The sequence below is a fragment of the Chinchilla lanigera genome, unplaced genomic scaffold, assembly GCF_000276665.1.
Source record: "Chinchilla lanigera isolate Chin_1 unplaced genomic scaffold, ChiLan1.0 scaffold00018, whole genome shotgun sequence".
Classification (NCBI taxonomy): Eukaryota; Metazoa; Chordata; class Mammalia; order Rodentia; family Chinchillidae; genus Chinchilla; species Chinchilla lanigera.
This window is the reverse complement of record NW_004955419.1, coordinates 21,210,249-21,226,140: the sequence shown is the minus strand read 5'-3', so window position 1 is coordinate 21,226,140 and position 15,892 is coordinate 21,210,249. Positions and strand designations below refer to the sequence as shown.

The 15,892-nt window shown below is 38.1% G+C and overlaps 1 protein-coding gene across 1 annotated transcript in view; it reads left to right on the top strand.

Annotated features, from left to right (window-relative positions):
* Slc44a1 (solute carrier family 44 (choline transporter), member 1) overlaps positions 1-15,892 on the top strand; it is a 184,712-nt gene that overhangs the window by 51,154 nt on the left and 117,666 nt on the right. The window contains exon 4 of the mRNA XM_005382780.2: positions 5,390-5,532. Within this exon, the coding sequence (XP_005382837.2) occupies positions 5,390-5,532 (143 nt within the window). The remainder of the gene's footprint in view (positions 1-5,389; positions 5,533-15,892) is intronic.

Here is a 15,892-nt window from a genome sequence, read left to right as displayed (position 1 = left end):
GAAGAGATTTTAGTAGACTACTTTGGAGGCTAAGGCAATTGTTGAGGTAGTAGACTACAACTTAAAATGAGGTAGTAGTAAAGGAAAGGAGATAGATTGAAGAAATAGGATCAGTAACATCAGTAGCTGTCATTAGCAAAAGATGGATGAAATGATTATGAGGTTCTTTTGTGAGGGGTTAAGGGTAGAGATTTCCATTTAAGTCCTCCCTGAATTGCTTCCTGTGGTTTCTGTACACATCAGGGAACAAGAGTAAGATGGCCAAATTATCAGTAGCTGAGCAGGCACCTGATTATGCCCAATAAAGCAGTTGTAAAAATGACTTGGACCCTGTCAGCTAAAGGTCCTTCCCATCTAGGACAGTCTTTATTCTTTCTCCAGAAGAGGAATGCTTGCAAAGAGAGGAAGAGAGAATGGATATCTGTCTAGATACTGCTGTCTAGATGAGCTCGCCACAAAGAGGCAGGAAGGAGAAGAGGAGACTGGAGAGGAGGAGGCCCTAACAGGAGTGCATACTGTGGAAAAAAATCACTGCTGTTCTTAGCACATGGCACTTCGATACTCATTTAATTCTCACAACCACTCAAGGTTGCTGTTGTTACCAACTTCCCCGTTTTACTGGTTAGGAAAGAGGTGCAGGCGTATGTCTAACAATTTACTAAGATTTCGTAGTGGCCCAGTTGATCCCAGGAGCAGAAGGCCTAAAGAGGCAGGCTGTTCTTCTTTGCCTAGAATTGGGAACAACAGAGTTATTATTCAGAGCATGAGCTAGTGGTATACAGTAACCTCACTTGTCAATGAGATGTGATCTCATCAGTGTCTCAGATTCTGACCAAATAGCTTAGTGTTACACTTTCCTGTAGTGTGTGGTGTTAGGAAGCCTGGGTGAGGGGCGTAAATGGGGAGAAACCAAAGAGTACTCCCTTTCTGTGTCTTGTGTGTAGTCTACTAGATAGTGCTATTACTAATAGAGTATACAGGGAAAAGGTTTGGGGAAATGTAGGATGAACATGTAAAATTTTCAGGGTTGGGATTTTGAAGAATGATCGTGCCTAAAACTAGTTTGGGAGACATTGAATAGGTTGTCCCTTCACACTGCTTTCAAGGACCTTTTTATTTTATAGCATTAGTCTAGTTCCTGGGGCATGATGTTTCTACCTCATTAACTGCAGTTGAGTGTGCAGCACAAAGTGAGAGATTCACTGCAGTATTTAGTCACCTATTTGATGGTCTGTTCTTTGCTAGAATCTTAGAATAGAGAGAACAGCATGCCAGAAATTACTGACTGTAATTGATCCAGAGGACTACCTACTTTTTGTTAAGTCCATTTCTTTTTTCTTTGTGTAAAAAATACATAGCATACAAGTGATTGTTTTAACCATTTTCTCAGAAAAAGAGGAACAGAAGCCAAATATTACCCGAGGTTTTACAAATCAGTTATTGACCCCAAGCATGATTGAGATACAGTGTATATATAGGTAAATGAGAGTGTGTTTGCGAAAAAAGATTGCCAAGATGTGTTTCTATTAATTCCTGGGAGATGACTATAACCATCGTTCATTCCATCTCCATCTTTTTATTTTGAAACATTTTGTCACATTCACATACTACAGTACTTCATAGTCCACATACGTGTTTTTGTTGATGCCACACCAAAAGGCCATCTGCCTTGTGAATTGCTCGTTCTAGGTGTGAAATTCAAACATGCTGGTGAAATAAAAGTATGTCTTATTTTTTGATTAACCATGAATGAAATTAAACCAAAGCTGTTAAGTAGGACTACACCCTACAATAAGTATAGTTTCTTAATTAGCAAATTGTCTTTTTTCCCACTTACGAAATAAGTGTTTGTTACTTGCCTGGTCTTGCCTATGATCCACCATCCCTGTATGTCTTTATCTGGTTTGAGTCACCTCTGTGAGTGGTTTTTTCTTCTCTTCTCTCCCTTACAGTAGCAGTGCTGAAAGCACTTCAGTAGCTCAGTCATTTTAAGATTTTAGCCATGGTTCTCCTCCTAATAGGCTTACTTCCTTGTTAGAGAGTGCTTCCTACTCCATCCTTATAAAAGCTTTCTTCATCATCCTTATCATTTCCTTCATTAATGCAATTTCCTTCTCCTCTATGTGGAGCCATTAAACTATTGATTGTATTTAGTAAAGTTTTCTCACCCTGTTTTAATTTTATGTACTGAATTTTTTTCTCTTCTGAAACTATATTGCTTCCTGCATTTGGATTTTAGCATTTTTCTTTTTAAGGAGATTGTAATTTTAATTACATTTGGCCTAGTTCCCCACTGTTAGTGCTTGTACCATATGGGAAGTCCCTAGGATAATAGTCATGGTTTCTTCCCATCTTATTAGCTTGCTGTTCTCCTTCCTCCTACAGTTTCTCGTCCTCTCTAATGCTTCTGGAAGCTACTAAAAAGTTTAAGTAACCTATGTGAAATATGTCAGTGTCCCATTTTAGTATACATATGTCACATTTATAATTTATACCCTGCCTGCCTTCCAGAGGGACAGGATGTGGCTTATGATAAAAAAAAAAAAAATCCACATGTCCAACTGTACTGTTAAAAATAGTCAGAAAGGGAAGCCAGAAACTGTTTAAAGGAATTGGTAATACAATGTACTTATCAAACATAAGAAAAAATTCCTTTGAAAAATGAAAGAAGAACATAACCTTTAAATTATGTAACATTACTAGTATAAAATTCTCCTATTCTACACTAGTAATGAAAGAAGATTGTAATTGTGGTCTGGAAATATTTTTGTATAATGACAGAATTACTAACATTGTTTCTTACTTTGTCTACCCAGAAATTTTTTTCTAAAATAGAAAATTAAAGGGATTTTCCTCAGTTTCCAATTACCATTACTAACCTTTTTAGTCAGACTGTCTTGTTCAGATTTACCACTAACAGCTCCCATTTATTGATCACTTGCCGTGTTGCATTCAGCTAGGGATTGGATACAAGTGATCTCATTTAGTCTTCATCATTAGACTGTGAGATAGACGGTATTGCTCTGTGTTGGAGATGAATAGGGAACAGATTCTGAACAGGTAACTGGACCAAAGTTGCCCAGGTAGTAAGTGATAGAGTTAGAATCCAGGCCATACTGGATTCTAAGTCCATTCTTTTTCTATTACTCCTTGATGTTTCCTAGTAAAGAAATATATTAGCTATTATAACACGTACCCTAGCTAGTAAGCATAAAAAGAAAAAAGGTTTATTTGACTCAGTTTTGGAGGTTTCAGAACATGATCAGTTGGCCCCATTGCTTTTGATCCTGGGGTGACATGTTGTGGTAAAAGCACATGACAGAACAAAAACACTCACTTCAAAGTCAAAGAGAGGGAAAAGACAGGGCCAGGATGTCACAGAGCCCTTTAAGGGCATGTGCCCTCTATCCTGGACACTTTACACTAGGTCTACATCTTAAAGGTTCCACTACCTCCCAATAGCTCCATAGGTCCAAGACTTTAACATGAGCCTTTGGGGGCATCCAGATCCAAATTACAGATGAAATTTAGCTATTAAAATTTCCTAATACTATCTCTCTTTCCGGGTTTTCCTCAGTGCAGGGTTTCCTACTTTGGGATTCAAGCGTATTTTATAATACACTTATGCTGATCTGGTTTGTACATATTGGGTTGAAATTCTGAGGTGGGACTGATTGCCCTACAGGGTCCTTAGAGGAGTCAGGAGGAAGAGGGACAGCAGGGCAGTGTGAATGAGTAAGTACTAACCAGCTGTGCCTGACCCTTCTTTGTTCTGACCCGAGTGCATCACGTTAGCTGTTGCTTTGAGGCAGAAGAGTACTAACATTTATTGAGACACATAATTTACTTACATTTTCTCATGTAATTCTCACACCAGCGTCTGTGTAAGTGGGTTCAGCCCCAATTTATAGACGGGTAAACTGAAGCACAGAGCATTAGTCCAAGATCACATGAGCAGAAAGTGGAGTCATCAGTAGTCTGTTGCTAACTCTGATTTATCTGAACCCAAAACTCATAGTCTCACAAAGGGTAGTTATAAGAAGCTTCTGCTGAGTAGAGCTAGGCTCTCTTCTCTCTCACTTTTCTTACCTGCTCAGTGAAAATAGGATTGTTTACAAAAAAGCAGTTGGCTTGTTAGGTAAGTATACTTGAGGGTGAACTATTGTTCTTTGAGGAATTGTGTGTGAGTATAGTGTTCATCACTGCATCCTGAGAGCAGCACTGTTTAGGTAAGAACTACTTGTGATAGCTGACTGAGCAAGTAAACAGTGGTAATCTCTGTACTCTTAGCCACTCTATTGAAGATAAAAACTTATGCTTTTAATGACCACTTCGCACAGCATTTCTTTTTTTTGTTTTGTTTTGTTTTGTTTTTTTGGTTTTTCTCTGGTACCGGGAACTGAACTCACAACCTTGCACTTGCCAGGCAGGCGCTTTTGCCGCTGAGCTAAATCCCCAGCCCCAGCACAGCATTTCTTAACCTCAGTCTGTTCTCCCAGTCCAGCCAGTTTACCAGTAGTGATTCACCTTCTTTCTGGTGACTGATACCCAGTAACCTGAGACCCAGTGTAGGCTTGTAGTACTTTATTTTGGTCAGTGCATAGTTGACTTAGCAAGTATGATGTGGTCTTGAAGTACCTACCATTTCCCTCTGCCACTGGGATGGAACGTATTCCCATGAAATGAAATGAAATGACCTTTGCAGTGCACAAACCCAGTTCCTCACTTACTCCCCCCTCCAGACTCCAGGGTTAAGAGCATGGCAGTTCTTCATGATGTAATTCTTCGGCTTGTGTACAGCTTTATTGCAGGGAGGAAACAAAAGTATTGTGTGCACTGAAGTGATAATGAGTCCAAACCAGTGTACCTATCGTTTTTTGTTTTTCTTTTATCCTCTGCTGTTGTTCATTTAACAAAATCCCTTTAAAAGCAAGTAAAAGTGAAGAGTGAAGAATGCTGGGGTTGATTCTATGCTCTGATCTCTACTAGTTTCTGTGGGCTTACATAACTTAAAACGTCTCTGCACCTTACTTTCATCATCATGAGGATTAGAGATAATGTGTGATAAGTACCTAGTACAGAGATTGGCAAAGGGCAGATGTTCAATATAGAGAAGCTGCAGTTACTGTTATTATAAAACGCAAAGACAATCTTATGATGCAAAAGCTTGGGACCTGTTTTGTTACAGTAGTAAATAGTATTTCCCTGTGGACCTCTTTGTGCTGCTCATATGCAATCCAAGAAAACAGTGGAATAGTGTTCCAGTAAGGAAAGATAGCTCTTTGTTCCCTTCAACAGACAAAAGAAACTCATTATCGTATCAAGTAGTGACTGTTGCTATTGAAATGGTTTATTTGTGTTTTGTTTTTTTTTTCTGTTTCTTCCCTAGGGATTTATTTGTGGCTTTTCAGTAGCAACAGGTGCAGCAGCAAGACTAGTGTCAGGATACGACAGCTATGGAAATATCTGTGGGCAGAAAAATGCAAAGTTGGAAGCAATACCAAACAGTGGCATGGACCACACCCACCGGAAGTGAGTAGTCTTACAATGTTGACCACCGTGGAAGCTGAAGGAAGCACAGAGAAAATTCTGCTTTCCTCACTACTTTAAAAGATATTATCTACTGATTACTTTTACATGACTTCTGTTGGTGTGTTTTGTTTGTGTTTTTTAAACTGTATACTTGAATCTTGCCTCTTTTCTTTCAACAAATACATTCTCCAGAAAACAAAATTAGCTGCCATTTTATAATAGGCTACCATGCGGTTTTAATGGGTAAAAGCTTGATTTAGGAAGATTACTCATATACTATTTCCCTGTTAACCTTTGGGTTATGCACTACATTTTAACCCAGAAACTAAGGTAATATTTTCTTCCTAAGATTATATGTCATGGGGGACAGGGATGATGATGGATACTGAAACATTAAAGTTGCAAAGTAACATTATGTGATGAATCATTTATAAGTATATGTCAATTTCCAATTTTATAGAAGATACATTTTCCTTGTTAGACTGCAAAATTTGTTTTGGGTTCTTGGTACTCATCTTTTGGATTTCATGAAATTCTTATCTTAATTGCTTTTACCTTAAAGAGAGCTATTACTTAATTTTTAATGTCTGTGGAGAAAATATATTTCATCGAATATCTTTTATGTATGATATCAGTATAATTGTTGAAACTGTATACTCACACTCCATCTAACTTTGTTAGAATATTTTAATTACCTAACCAGGTCTTCAGAATTAACAAAACTAACTTTAAGGTAATAGGCCTAATATACTTCATAGATAAAAACTAAACAGATGATAACATTTTTAGGTTATATCCAGCATTTTCCAGGGAAGCCATTTAAAATATCTATGTATTATTTTATAAATATGTGAGTTAAATCAGCCTCTGTAAGATTAACTTATTTCACAGACTTGAAGAAATTTAACTAAACACACCTTCCTTTAATAAAGAAGGAATAATGTAGTTTAGCAGTATTTTAAATAACAATAATGAATATCTGTGTCTTATGCCATAGTTGACAAGCACATACCATCCTGTGAGGGAGGTATAACAGAGGCTTAGAGAGGCGGGAGGGCCTTTCCTAAGTTCACACAGCTGGTATGTACCAGAACATCCAGGACAGACTCCGAACTTCTTGCTTGAAGTGCACCTGCATCCCTTCAGAGAAGGGAAAATTGGATGTTTAGCAGTTGGGAGGATTGTTTTATGATTGCCTCATGAAATTAACAGAGTTTAGATTTCATGTTATTTCTTACAGCAAGACTATCCGTATCTCTTTTGTTTATTCTTTACTTTGAAATAGTTTTGAACTCAGAAGTTGCAAAAATAGTAGTTCTACACTTTTTTCCCTTTTTTAGGTAGCGTCTATGCCACAAAATATTGTCTAACTCTTTCATGCTGTTGAAATATGTCAAATGTAAAATATTACTATTTACGTAATTGAGGAGATATGAGAAAAAGGGCTATATTCCTTCAGGTCCACTGATAGCTTATATTACAATCGTTTTTATAGTTTTATTTATAATTTGCTAATGACTTCAAACATATTTTCATCCTAAGGTTTTGTGTTACTCTTCACATTTATGGTGGTGAAGTAATTCTTGGATTATTCTATGTATCTTAGGCTTCTTGCAAAGAGAAACTGCATATTATTCCAAGAAAATGGTCATTTCTCTGACTGCTTAGCATAGTTGAAAACCATTCTTGTATAAGGAAAATACTTTCCCAAGTATAACTATTCTTTAACTCATATATAAATGTTTAAAATTTATTTTTGATCTCTATTTCTTTTTTGCCTTATAAGCTTTTTAGTGGTAACCTGCCTGCATATAAATGTATTTAATTTGCAATGAATATTATATTTTTGAATATACTTTTTCAGGTAAGTCTGTGTTTGGATTTGGAAGGCTATAGTCTTTGTGATTGTTAACTTATTTCATCTTTTTCCTCCTGCCAAATACACTGGCTTTCTTCCACATCTGTTTTTCTGTCCTTTATGCCAGGCACCCACACCCATAACCCCAGCACTCTAGGTACTAAGGCAGGAGGACCACTGTGAGCTCAAGGCCAGCCTGGACTACAGAGTGAGACCCTGTTTCAAAAAACAAAAACAAAAACATTTCTCTACTTCTTTGACTTCGTTATAGACTTCAGGCCCATCCATAGTGATTTATATCTGTTTTATCTGCTGTTACTTCAGCCTGACTTTGATCACTTTCCTAAAGTCCTGATCTTTAGCTCTATTATAGTACCCTGTACTTCCTTGGATCTCCATTCATGTTTCTTGAATAAGTCAGTCAGTGAATCTTCTAAAATCTTGGGTGAAACCAACTCCCTTTTGCCTTCATGAATATTGTTTCCTGTATTAGAAAAAATAAAGCAGAACTCCATCTTTTCTTTAGATGGCTAAATTCTATTCATCGTACAGTTCTCAAAATAATTGTTCTTCCTGGAGATGTTTTCTTTGATCTCACAGTTTAAAAGTACTTTCTCATTGTGTCCTACAACATAAGTGATTACACAGTTATATTTTTATAATTTGTACAATATATGCCTCTCAGTTTGGGGATGCAGCTCAGAGATAGAGCTCTCGCTTAGCATGTGCTAGTTGCTGGGTTTAATCCCCAGCTCTGGGAGAAGAGGGGGGAAAAAGTGTACCTCTCCTAAGAGAGGCATTCTTGCACCTACCCCGTTCTCTTTCACTGTTTCTCAGGATGTTTTATTATTGTCCATGATATTCAGTCAAGTCTATCTCTTGTTATTCCTTCTCCCCATCTGCCGATCGGAATCTTTGCGGCACTTAAGCTGAGCCTCATAACTAACCTTTTTATGAAATGTTTCATAACTAACCTTATCCTATAGTGAACTCTCTTTTACTTTGCTTACCTAAACTTTTGTCATTCTCATTATTCAGTTTACTCTCTAATTGTATTGTGTTTCTCATCGGTCTGTATTAATTATTGGTTGCTAAGTAACAGTAGTACCATAAATTTTGTGGCTTACCAGGAGGTATATTTATCGTCTCCATTCCCATGGGTCAGGAATCTGGATGTGGCTTGCCTGGGTCTTCAGCTTCACAGCATCTGCGCAGCCTGCATGGGATTATATCTGAAGTAAAGGTTCCACTTCCAGGCTCATATGGTTGCTGGCAACATACAGTTCCCTAGGGATTGTTGGACTGAGAATATGAGGAGGTCTGTGCTAGCAGCTGCTGGAGGCAGTTCTTGCTGCAGCTCCATGGGCCTTTCCACATGGTAGTTTAAAGTCCATCTGAGCCAACATGAGAGAGGGTCAGCGCGGAAGTTGTAATCACAAAAGTGATGTCCATCATCTTTGCAGGCCACACCAAAACTCAAGGGAAAAAGATTACACAAAGGTGTGGATACTGAAAGCAGGAAGAACAGAGGTGTTGTAGAGGCTGAGCCCTCTGCTTAATTCCACCTCCTGCAAACACCATGTCTTCTATTTCTGAGTTTGAGCACCAGCCATTCCTTAATAAAGACATTTTAAATTGTAATAAGGAGAGGAAGAAAGAGAAATGGGAGGGAGAACACTTTTTGCCTGTTTTAATCAGAGTGTTTAAGATGTCAACATGACTGTAAGAATTCCATTAGTAGTAAAGAAAAAATATTTTATTATATCATCCAGTTGTAATGTGTTCTTTTTCTCTGTGTAATATCTTTGAACTGATAGTATGTAAAGGTACATAGGAAAGTTGCAGACAGAACTTTATGAGATATACAAAAGCCTCAACTTCAAATACATTGAGTTGATTTTAAAATTTGCTACTGGAACCATTTAAAACTTTTCTGCACAGAAACAAAGCTATGCTAAGATTCTAAGGCTGGGTCAACTCAGAAATGCTCATTTATCTTAGAACCAAAAAGTGCCAGAGACTAAAGGAATTTATAGGTTACTTAATGTACAACCTCCTTAAAGCATTGTATGAGATATTTTTGAGTGCCAATTAAAACTGAAAAGGTGAATGACTTGCTTTATAACTGAGCTATGGTGGTAGTAATACTCCAAAATATCTTTAGTTTATTATTATTTTCTCACTGGTGGGAAGCGGAGTGGTGGTAATATAGGAGTACTTTGGTTTGCGATCTTAATTCTTTTGACAACTCTGGTCTCGAACTGAATTGGATGAGAACCAAATCAAATCCAATGGTTAGGTTCAGTGTTGACTTTATGGGAAAACTTGGTTCCATTCTCATCCAATTTAGTTTGCAACCAGAATTGTGGAAAGAATTTCCTGAACCAAGATACCATTGTGCTTTTTAACTCTGATTGGCGGTTCCAAAATATGTCTCTTCTGCTGCATTCTAGATTGTCTAACCGTTATCCACATCTATAATGTATAAGCAGTCTTTGGGTGTACCTGTCTCTTTTAGGCAGAAAATAATAATATTAATTATTATTATTATTATTATCATTATTAAGAAAAAACATTTATTTGGCTCAGAGTTTTGGAAGTTTGTAGTCTAAAATCAGGCAGCTCCATTTGTTCAGCTTCTGGTGAGGGTCTGATGGTGGGTGGCGTTGCGTCTTGGCAGAAGTGCATATGGGGAGCAGGTATAGGTACAATTATATCTCAAAACAGGAAACTAGAGACAGCCCTGTTATTACTAAAATCTTCTCATAAAGGAAGCTGCTTATTTTCTGTCTTGGTTACTTTTCTTTCATTGGTGAGACAAAATACCCAACACCCAAAATTAAGAAAAGAAAGGTTTATTTAGCTTACAGTTTGTGGTAGTTTCAGTCCATACGTGGCTGGCTCCAAGGCAGAGTGGCACATGGCTGAGGGAAACCATTCGTGGCGGGGAAAGGCAGCAAAACAACAAGAGCAAAAGGGAGGAGCAGTGGCAAGCAGCCTCTTTCCCTCCCTTATATTGTATGCAGACTACCTGCCCCAGGACAGGGGTAGCACTCGAATCCATAATCCCAGCATTGGACCATGAGTCAATCATGTACTCTGAAATCCCGCCCCATGACTGCATGAGGCTTGGGGGGACATTCAGACACAAACTGTAACATCTTCTATATCAGTTTGGACAAAGCAGAGATGCTCTTATTTAGGATGCCTGAATTAGTAAATTTGACTGTGCTAGTACAACTAGTTGCTTTTTTAGCCCCTGAGAAGATGATGAGGATAGGGTAAAATTGTCTTGTTTTCTACTACAAACATTTCCATTCCTGGTGCCCAGGGTAGGGGGAGGATATGATGAGGTGATAGTGACCTTTAGCATTTATAGGTCATTGTAAAGCCATATGAGAGTATGGAACTGCATTTAGTTGTTTTGATTTAGGTATAATATCATTATTGGAATTTTGTCCTCCATTCTGCAAAAATCTGACACAGCTTAGTGTCCACATTGTTCATTACTGTAAGAAATTTTCCCAGTGTAGGGCATATCAATATTGATTTTTACATAGAAGACCTAAAGATACATTTTTGCACACATCAAATTTTCTTTTTTATCTTTTTATCTTTTCTTTAAGGAAGCTATTTAAAGTCTCAGTCACTGATAAGGCTGTGTAGCCCTAAAATACCTCTCAAATTTCAGATAATCTGTGTTAACAAGTTGTAAAGGAGTTCGAGGTCTGAGGAGGGTAATGGCAGCCATGTATGAGTACAGTCTGCAGGGAGAGCATTTTATTTGACTTTTTTTTTTTTCAATTTTCTGCAGTATCTTTAGCATGGTGTCAAGTGAAGAAAGAATCAGAGGGTGAATTTTACTTATTTCAGTTGTTCTCATTCTCATTGTAAGCTCATAGCTTATAATGTTTGAGCTAAAAGAGCCTCTGAGATCATTGTGTCCCTACATTTTATGAGTGAAAAATAAGTCTGGAAAATATGTATAACTTGATTAAGACAAGTGTAGTTGTAGTTGCCCTTCTGTATGCGGGGAGGAATGGTTCCAGGACAAACCCACCCCCAACGAATACAGATACCAAGATCTGTGGAGCTCAAGTCTCTTATATAAATACTGTATGTAGTATTTAAAAATAACAGTGCACATCATCATGTATAATTGAAATCATCTCTGGATTTCTTATAGTGCCCAATACAGTGTAAATAGCTGGTATGCTGTTGTGTGGAGGATAATGATGAGGAAAAGTTCTGTACATGTTTGGTGCAGATGCAGTTTTTTCCCCAATATTTTCAGTCCATGGTTGCTTGAATCTGTACGTGCAGAACTCACAGATCCCGAAAACTGACTGTAATAGCAGGCGAGCTCTCCCCCTCACACACAGTCCAGTGCTCTTTGCATTACGCTCTCCACTGTCTGGTGAGCTGTACAGTGATTCTGGTTTCCCCTTTTTCATTTCTGGAATCCTTCCTTCTCAGTATTTAAATATTAAGAAAAACTTTCAGAGGAACATGGAAAGAAGGGGGCAGGTTATATAATTTAATAAACTTACAACTAAAGAAACTTTAAAAGGAAATATGGAGGCTTTCTTGTCTGTTTCCATCTCTGCCAGATAAATTGTGATAATGAACAGCACTATTCTCATTTCATACTTAAACTTTTTTTCACCATGTGTGTTTTAAAAATATTTACTGAAAAATACCTAGCTTGAAACAGGGATAGTGTTAAGTTTTTTAGTTTGTTTCATTAATAGTAGTGTTAAAGAAGCTCTCCATTTTTATAATCTCTTCATGGATACAGGATAAGAGTTCAGTGGCCACTGATAACATTTAAAGCTCAGAGTTGTATAGATTTAATGTGTCTGGTTTTAGTCTATGCCATGATTGCGAACTAATTACGAATCTATTTAAAGAATTATTTAGCAGGGCTGGTAGTGATATTGTACCAATATGAAGAATATGTTCACTGTTTAAACAATTGCTCTCTGGCCTGTGTTATCTCATATAACCATAAATCTTAAGAAAATTTTATTATTCAGTGTATAAAACATTCCTCTTCAAAAGTGTTGTAGTTTCTGTTCTAGTGTCCTGGGTTCCTAACAGGAGGCTGGTAGGGAGAGAAAAATACGGCAAGGTGATGTAGAGCTGGGACTACCTTCGTGTTAGCTTTCTGTTGTTCCTGTAACATAGTACTGCAAACTAGATGACTTAAGACAATAAAATTCTGTGAAACAGAAATCTGTACGTAGCACAGCTTAGCTTGTTCTCTGCTCTAGGTTTCATAAAGCTGAAAATCAAAGTGTAGACATGGCTGTAGTCCTTCCTGGCAACTCTGGGAATGAACGGCCTTCCAAGACCATTCAGGGCTGGAAGTTCATTTTCAGATGGCTGTAGGACTGGGATCTTGTTTCCTTGCAGTCTTAGTCACCTTCTCTTCACTAGGGCAAAAGACCTGACACCCACAACGAAGAGCAGGAGAGGCTTATTTTGGCTCGCAGTTTTAGAGATTTTAGACTATAGTCATAAACAACATGGCAGAAAGGCCTGGGTAGAGGAAAGTTGCTCACGTCATGGCAGCCAGGAAGCAGAGAGAGAAGGGAGTTGCTGGGAAGGGAGAAGTATCCTCCTGGGTCATGGCCCCAGTGTCGAACCTCCTTTCCCCGCCCCCCATTTCCTAATATTTGTTTAGGTCTGAACTCACCCATGGTTTAAGCTATGCCTGCATGAACAGCCATCTTCCAAGAGCCCCACCTCTGAACATGTGAGGCTTGGGGGACGTTCCAAATCGGAACTTCAACACTTGCTGGCTGCCAGCTCGGAGTAATCATTCTTGGCTTCTACAGTTAGCCTAAATATTCTATAGCCTGAGCACTGTGGCTCATGACTCCTTTCTTCTGATGATATTGGCTCAGATATTTCTCACTCTTGAGTCTCTCTAACCGCTCTTCAAGACAGCATCTTGGTTGTACATTCTTTATGTGAGTTGAAGAGTCAGCAATGCATGGAGGCTCAGGGACAGGGTAATTTTAGGCAGTTTCAGAGTCTGTGTTAGGCAGGTTGGGGGTTCAGGGTAGGATTTGCATTCTTTCGGAGGAAGGTCAAATAAAGTAGGTTTTTTAAAGGAGGGTACACATAATAATGATTAGAAGGAAGCTGGTAGTTGGGCATGTGAGATTTGGGGCTAAGAGGTAGCTGTAAGAGCACGGGTTCCGGTAAGGATGGGATTCCAGTTAAAATGCCAAGCTTGGTTCTTCTTGGCTGAGGACCACCATGCACTGAGTATATAAATTAGAACCCTTGCAGGCCAGGCTAGAGCTGGGTGAAGACTGGCACACATGGAAAGAACTCTTGACTCTGTCTCTTGGAAATTACAAACCTAGAAGATAAAGGAGTACACTTTTTACAGAGTGTTCTATCCATCTGTTATTGAGGAATTCTTTGGAGCAGCCCAGTAGCTCTTCTGCTTCTTCCCACACTTAGGGATAAGTTTGGATACATGGAGATGTTCTAAGCCTATGAGGACATCGGCACTACTTTGACAAAAAGCATTCTTCTCTTTCCTGTCACATACTCTGATTTCAGTATTAACTTACCACCTCTCCCATTTTAGCTTAAAATGAGAAAGAGCAGACTTGATCAATACTTCACATTAACTTGTTTGTGGACTTAATATCCCACAAATTTACAAGTATTTAGGTAGTATTACAAGTATTTATAATGTCCTAAACTCAACTGTATACTCTATTAGTTATGCAGGTTTTTCAAAAACTCATTTTCTCCCATGGAAAATATTGAAAGCTAAACTTTCAGAAGGCAAATTTATAATGGCATCTCTAGAAAATATTTTTGTCACATTTTATGACCATAGTACTCTTTAGCTTGAATTTTATTTCCTTACAAAGGTAACATCTGTTCTAGTACAATTCTACATGTAGGATGCAACTTGCTATGGATAATACCACTAGCAATTTGAAAGAGAGATCCAACTACATACCTTAGAAAATGCAAGAGTTAGAAGTCAAAATGGTGTGCAGATTCTAAATAGGGAAATGAAAACTCACTTAACAGAATTAGATAACATTAGATTCAGCAAGAATGGTGCAATTAGTGTTTCTCTGTGTTTTACAACTAGGTGTATACACTTGCCATGTCCAAGCTGGATAGTAATACACATACTCAATCCAATGTGAATTGGTTCCAGATTAACTTGGCAGCTGTAAAGATTGTAAAAAGCTTTCCTCATATATAACCTTAGAGATGATGACCTTTGTAATATACTTTAGGTAATTATTAACTACTTCAACTGTGAATTTTATGGTCCTTGGTTTGTCACCTATTTATGCTTACTTGTGAGAGTTTTAGGGTACTGACAAATTACTGGGCCCTAAGTTAACACAATTTTCAGGTCCAGAGGCCCACAACCTTCCCAAATTTCAATAATTTGCCAGATTCACAGGATTCACTGAAAGTTATTATACTTGTGCTTACAATCTATTACAGGGAAAGAATACAGGTTAAAATCAGCCAACAAAAGGGGTAAAAAGAGAAGAGCATCCATTGTTCTCGCTCTTAGAGAATGAAGCAACATAAGAGTCAGAATTCAAGAGTGTGGCTGGCTAGGGAAGCTCATCTGAGCCCCCTAGGACTCCATTATATGGCTGACTCGGCCTCCAGCCTCTAGCCCTTGTGGTCAAGCTGATACCAAGTGATTAAAAAACACTCAGTGTACATGAAGTTGGTCTGTCTAGAATGGTCAACCTCCACCCTGAATACTTTCTGGTGTGACCCCACCCTCACCCCAAATCGTTTTGTAGATTATCAGCCATGACCAAAGACCCAGGTACACAAAGATACTTCCTTGAAGCTTAGAAATTAACGCTGGAAGTCAAGGTCAGAGTCCAGATCTCTCTCTGAGTAAGGTTATATTTTTACTGCACACTGAGACCCTAAAGTTGAATTTTGTTGTTTTGTGTATGTGTGTATCTTTTTGAGACAGGGTCTTGCCATGCCCTTCAGGCTGGCCTGGAAGTCACTCTGTAGCCCATGCTAGCCTCGAATTTGCAGCGATCCTCCTGCCTCAGCCTCCTGAGTGCTAGCTGGGATTACAGGCATGTGCCACCACTCCTGGCCCTGAGGTTTGAATTTTGTAAAGTGCATATTGAAAAGGAAATTTTAAATATTTTATTTTTATAGTTTTATTGAGTATAACTTATAGTAAAAATTAACTCATTTTACATGTACAGTTTGAATTTTGGTAAATGTGTACAGTCATGCATCACTCCACACTTCTTTCATCCCTGAAAAATTACTGTGTGTCCTTTGTAGTCAGTCCTTGCCCCCATCCTTATTCCCAGGTAACCAACAATCTCTTTTTTGTTGGTATAGTTTTGGTCTTCTAGAATGTCATATGTGTGAAGTCTTACACTATACAGTGTTTTGTTTCTGCCTTTTTTTTAAAGAAAAGAATAAACACTAAAAACAATGATATAAAATTTCAAAACAAGA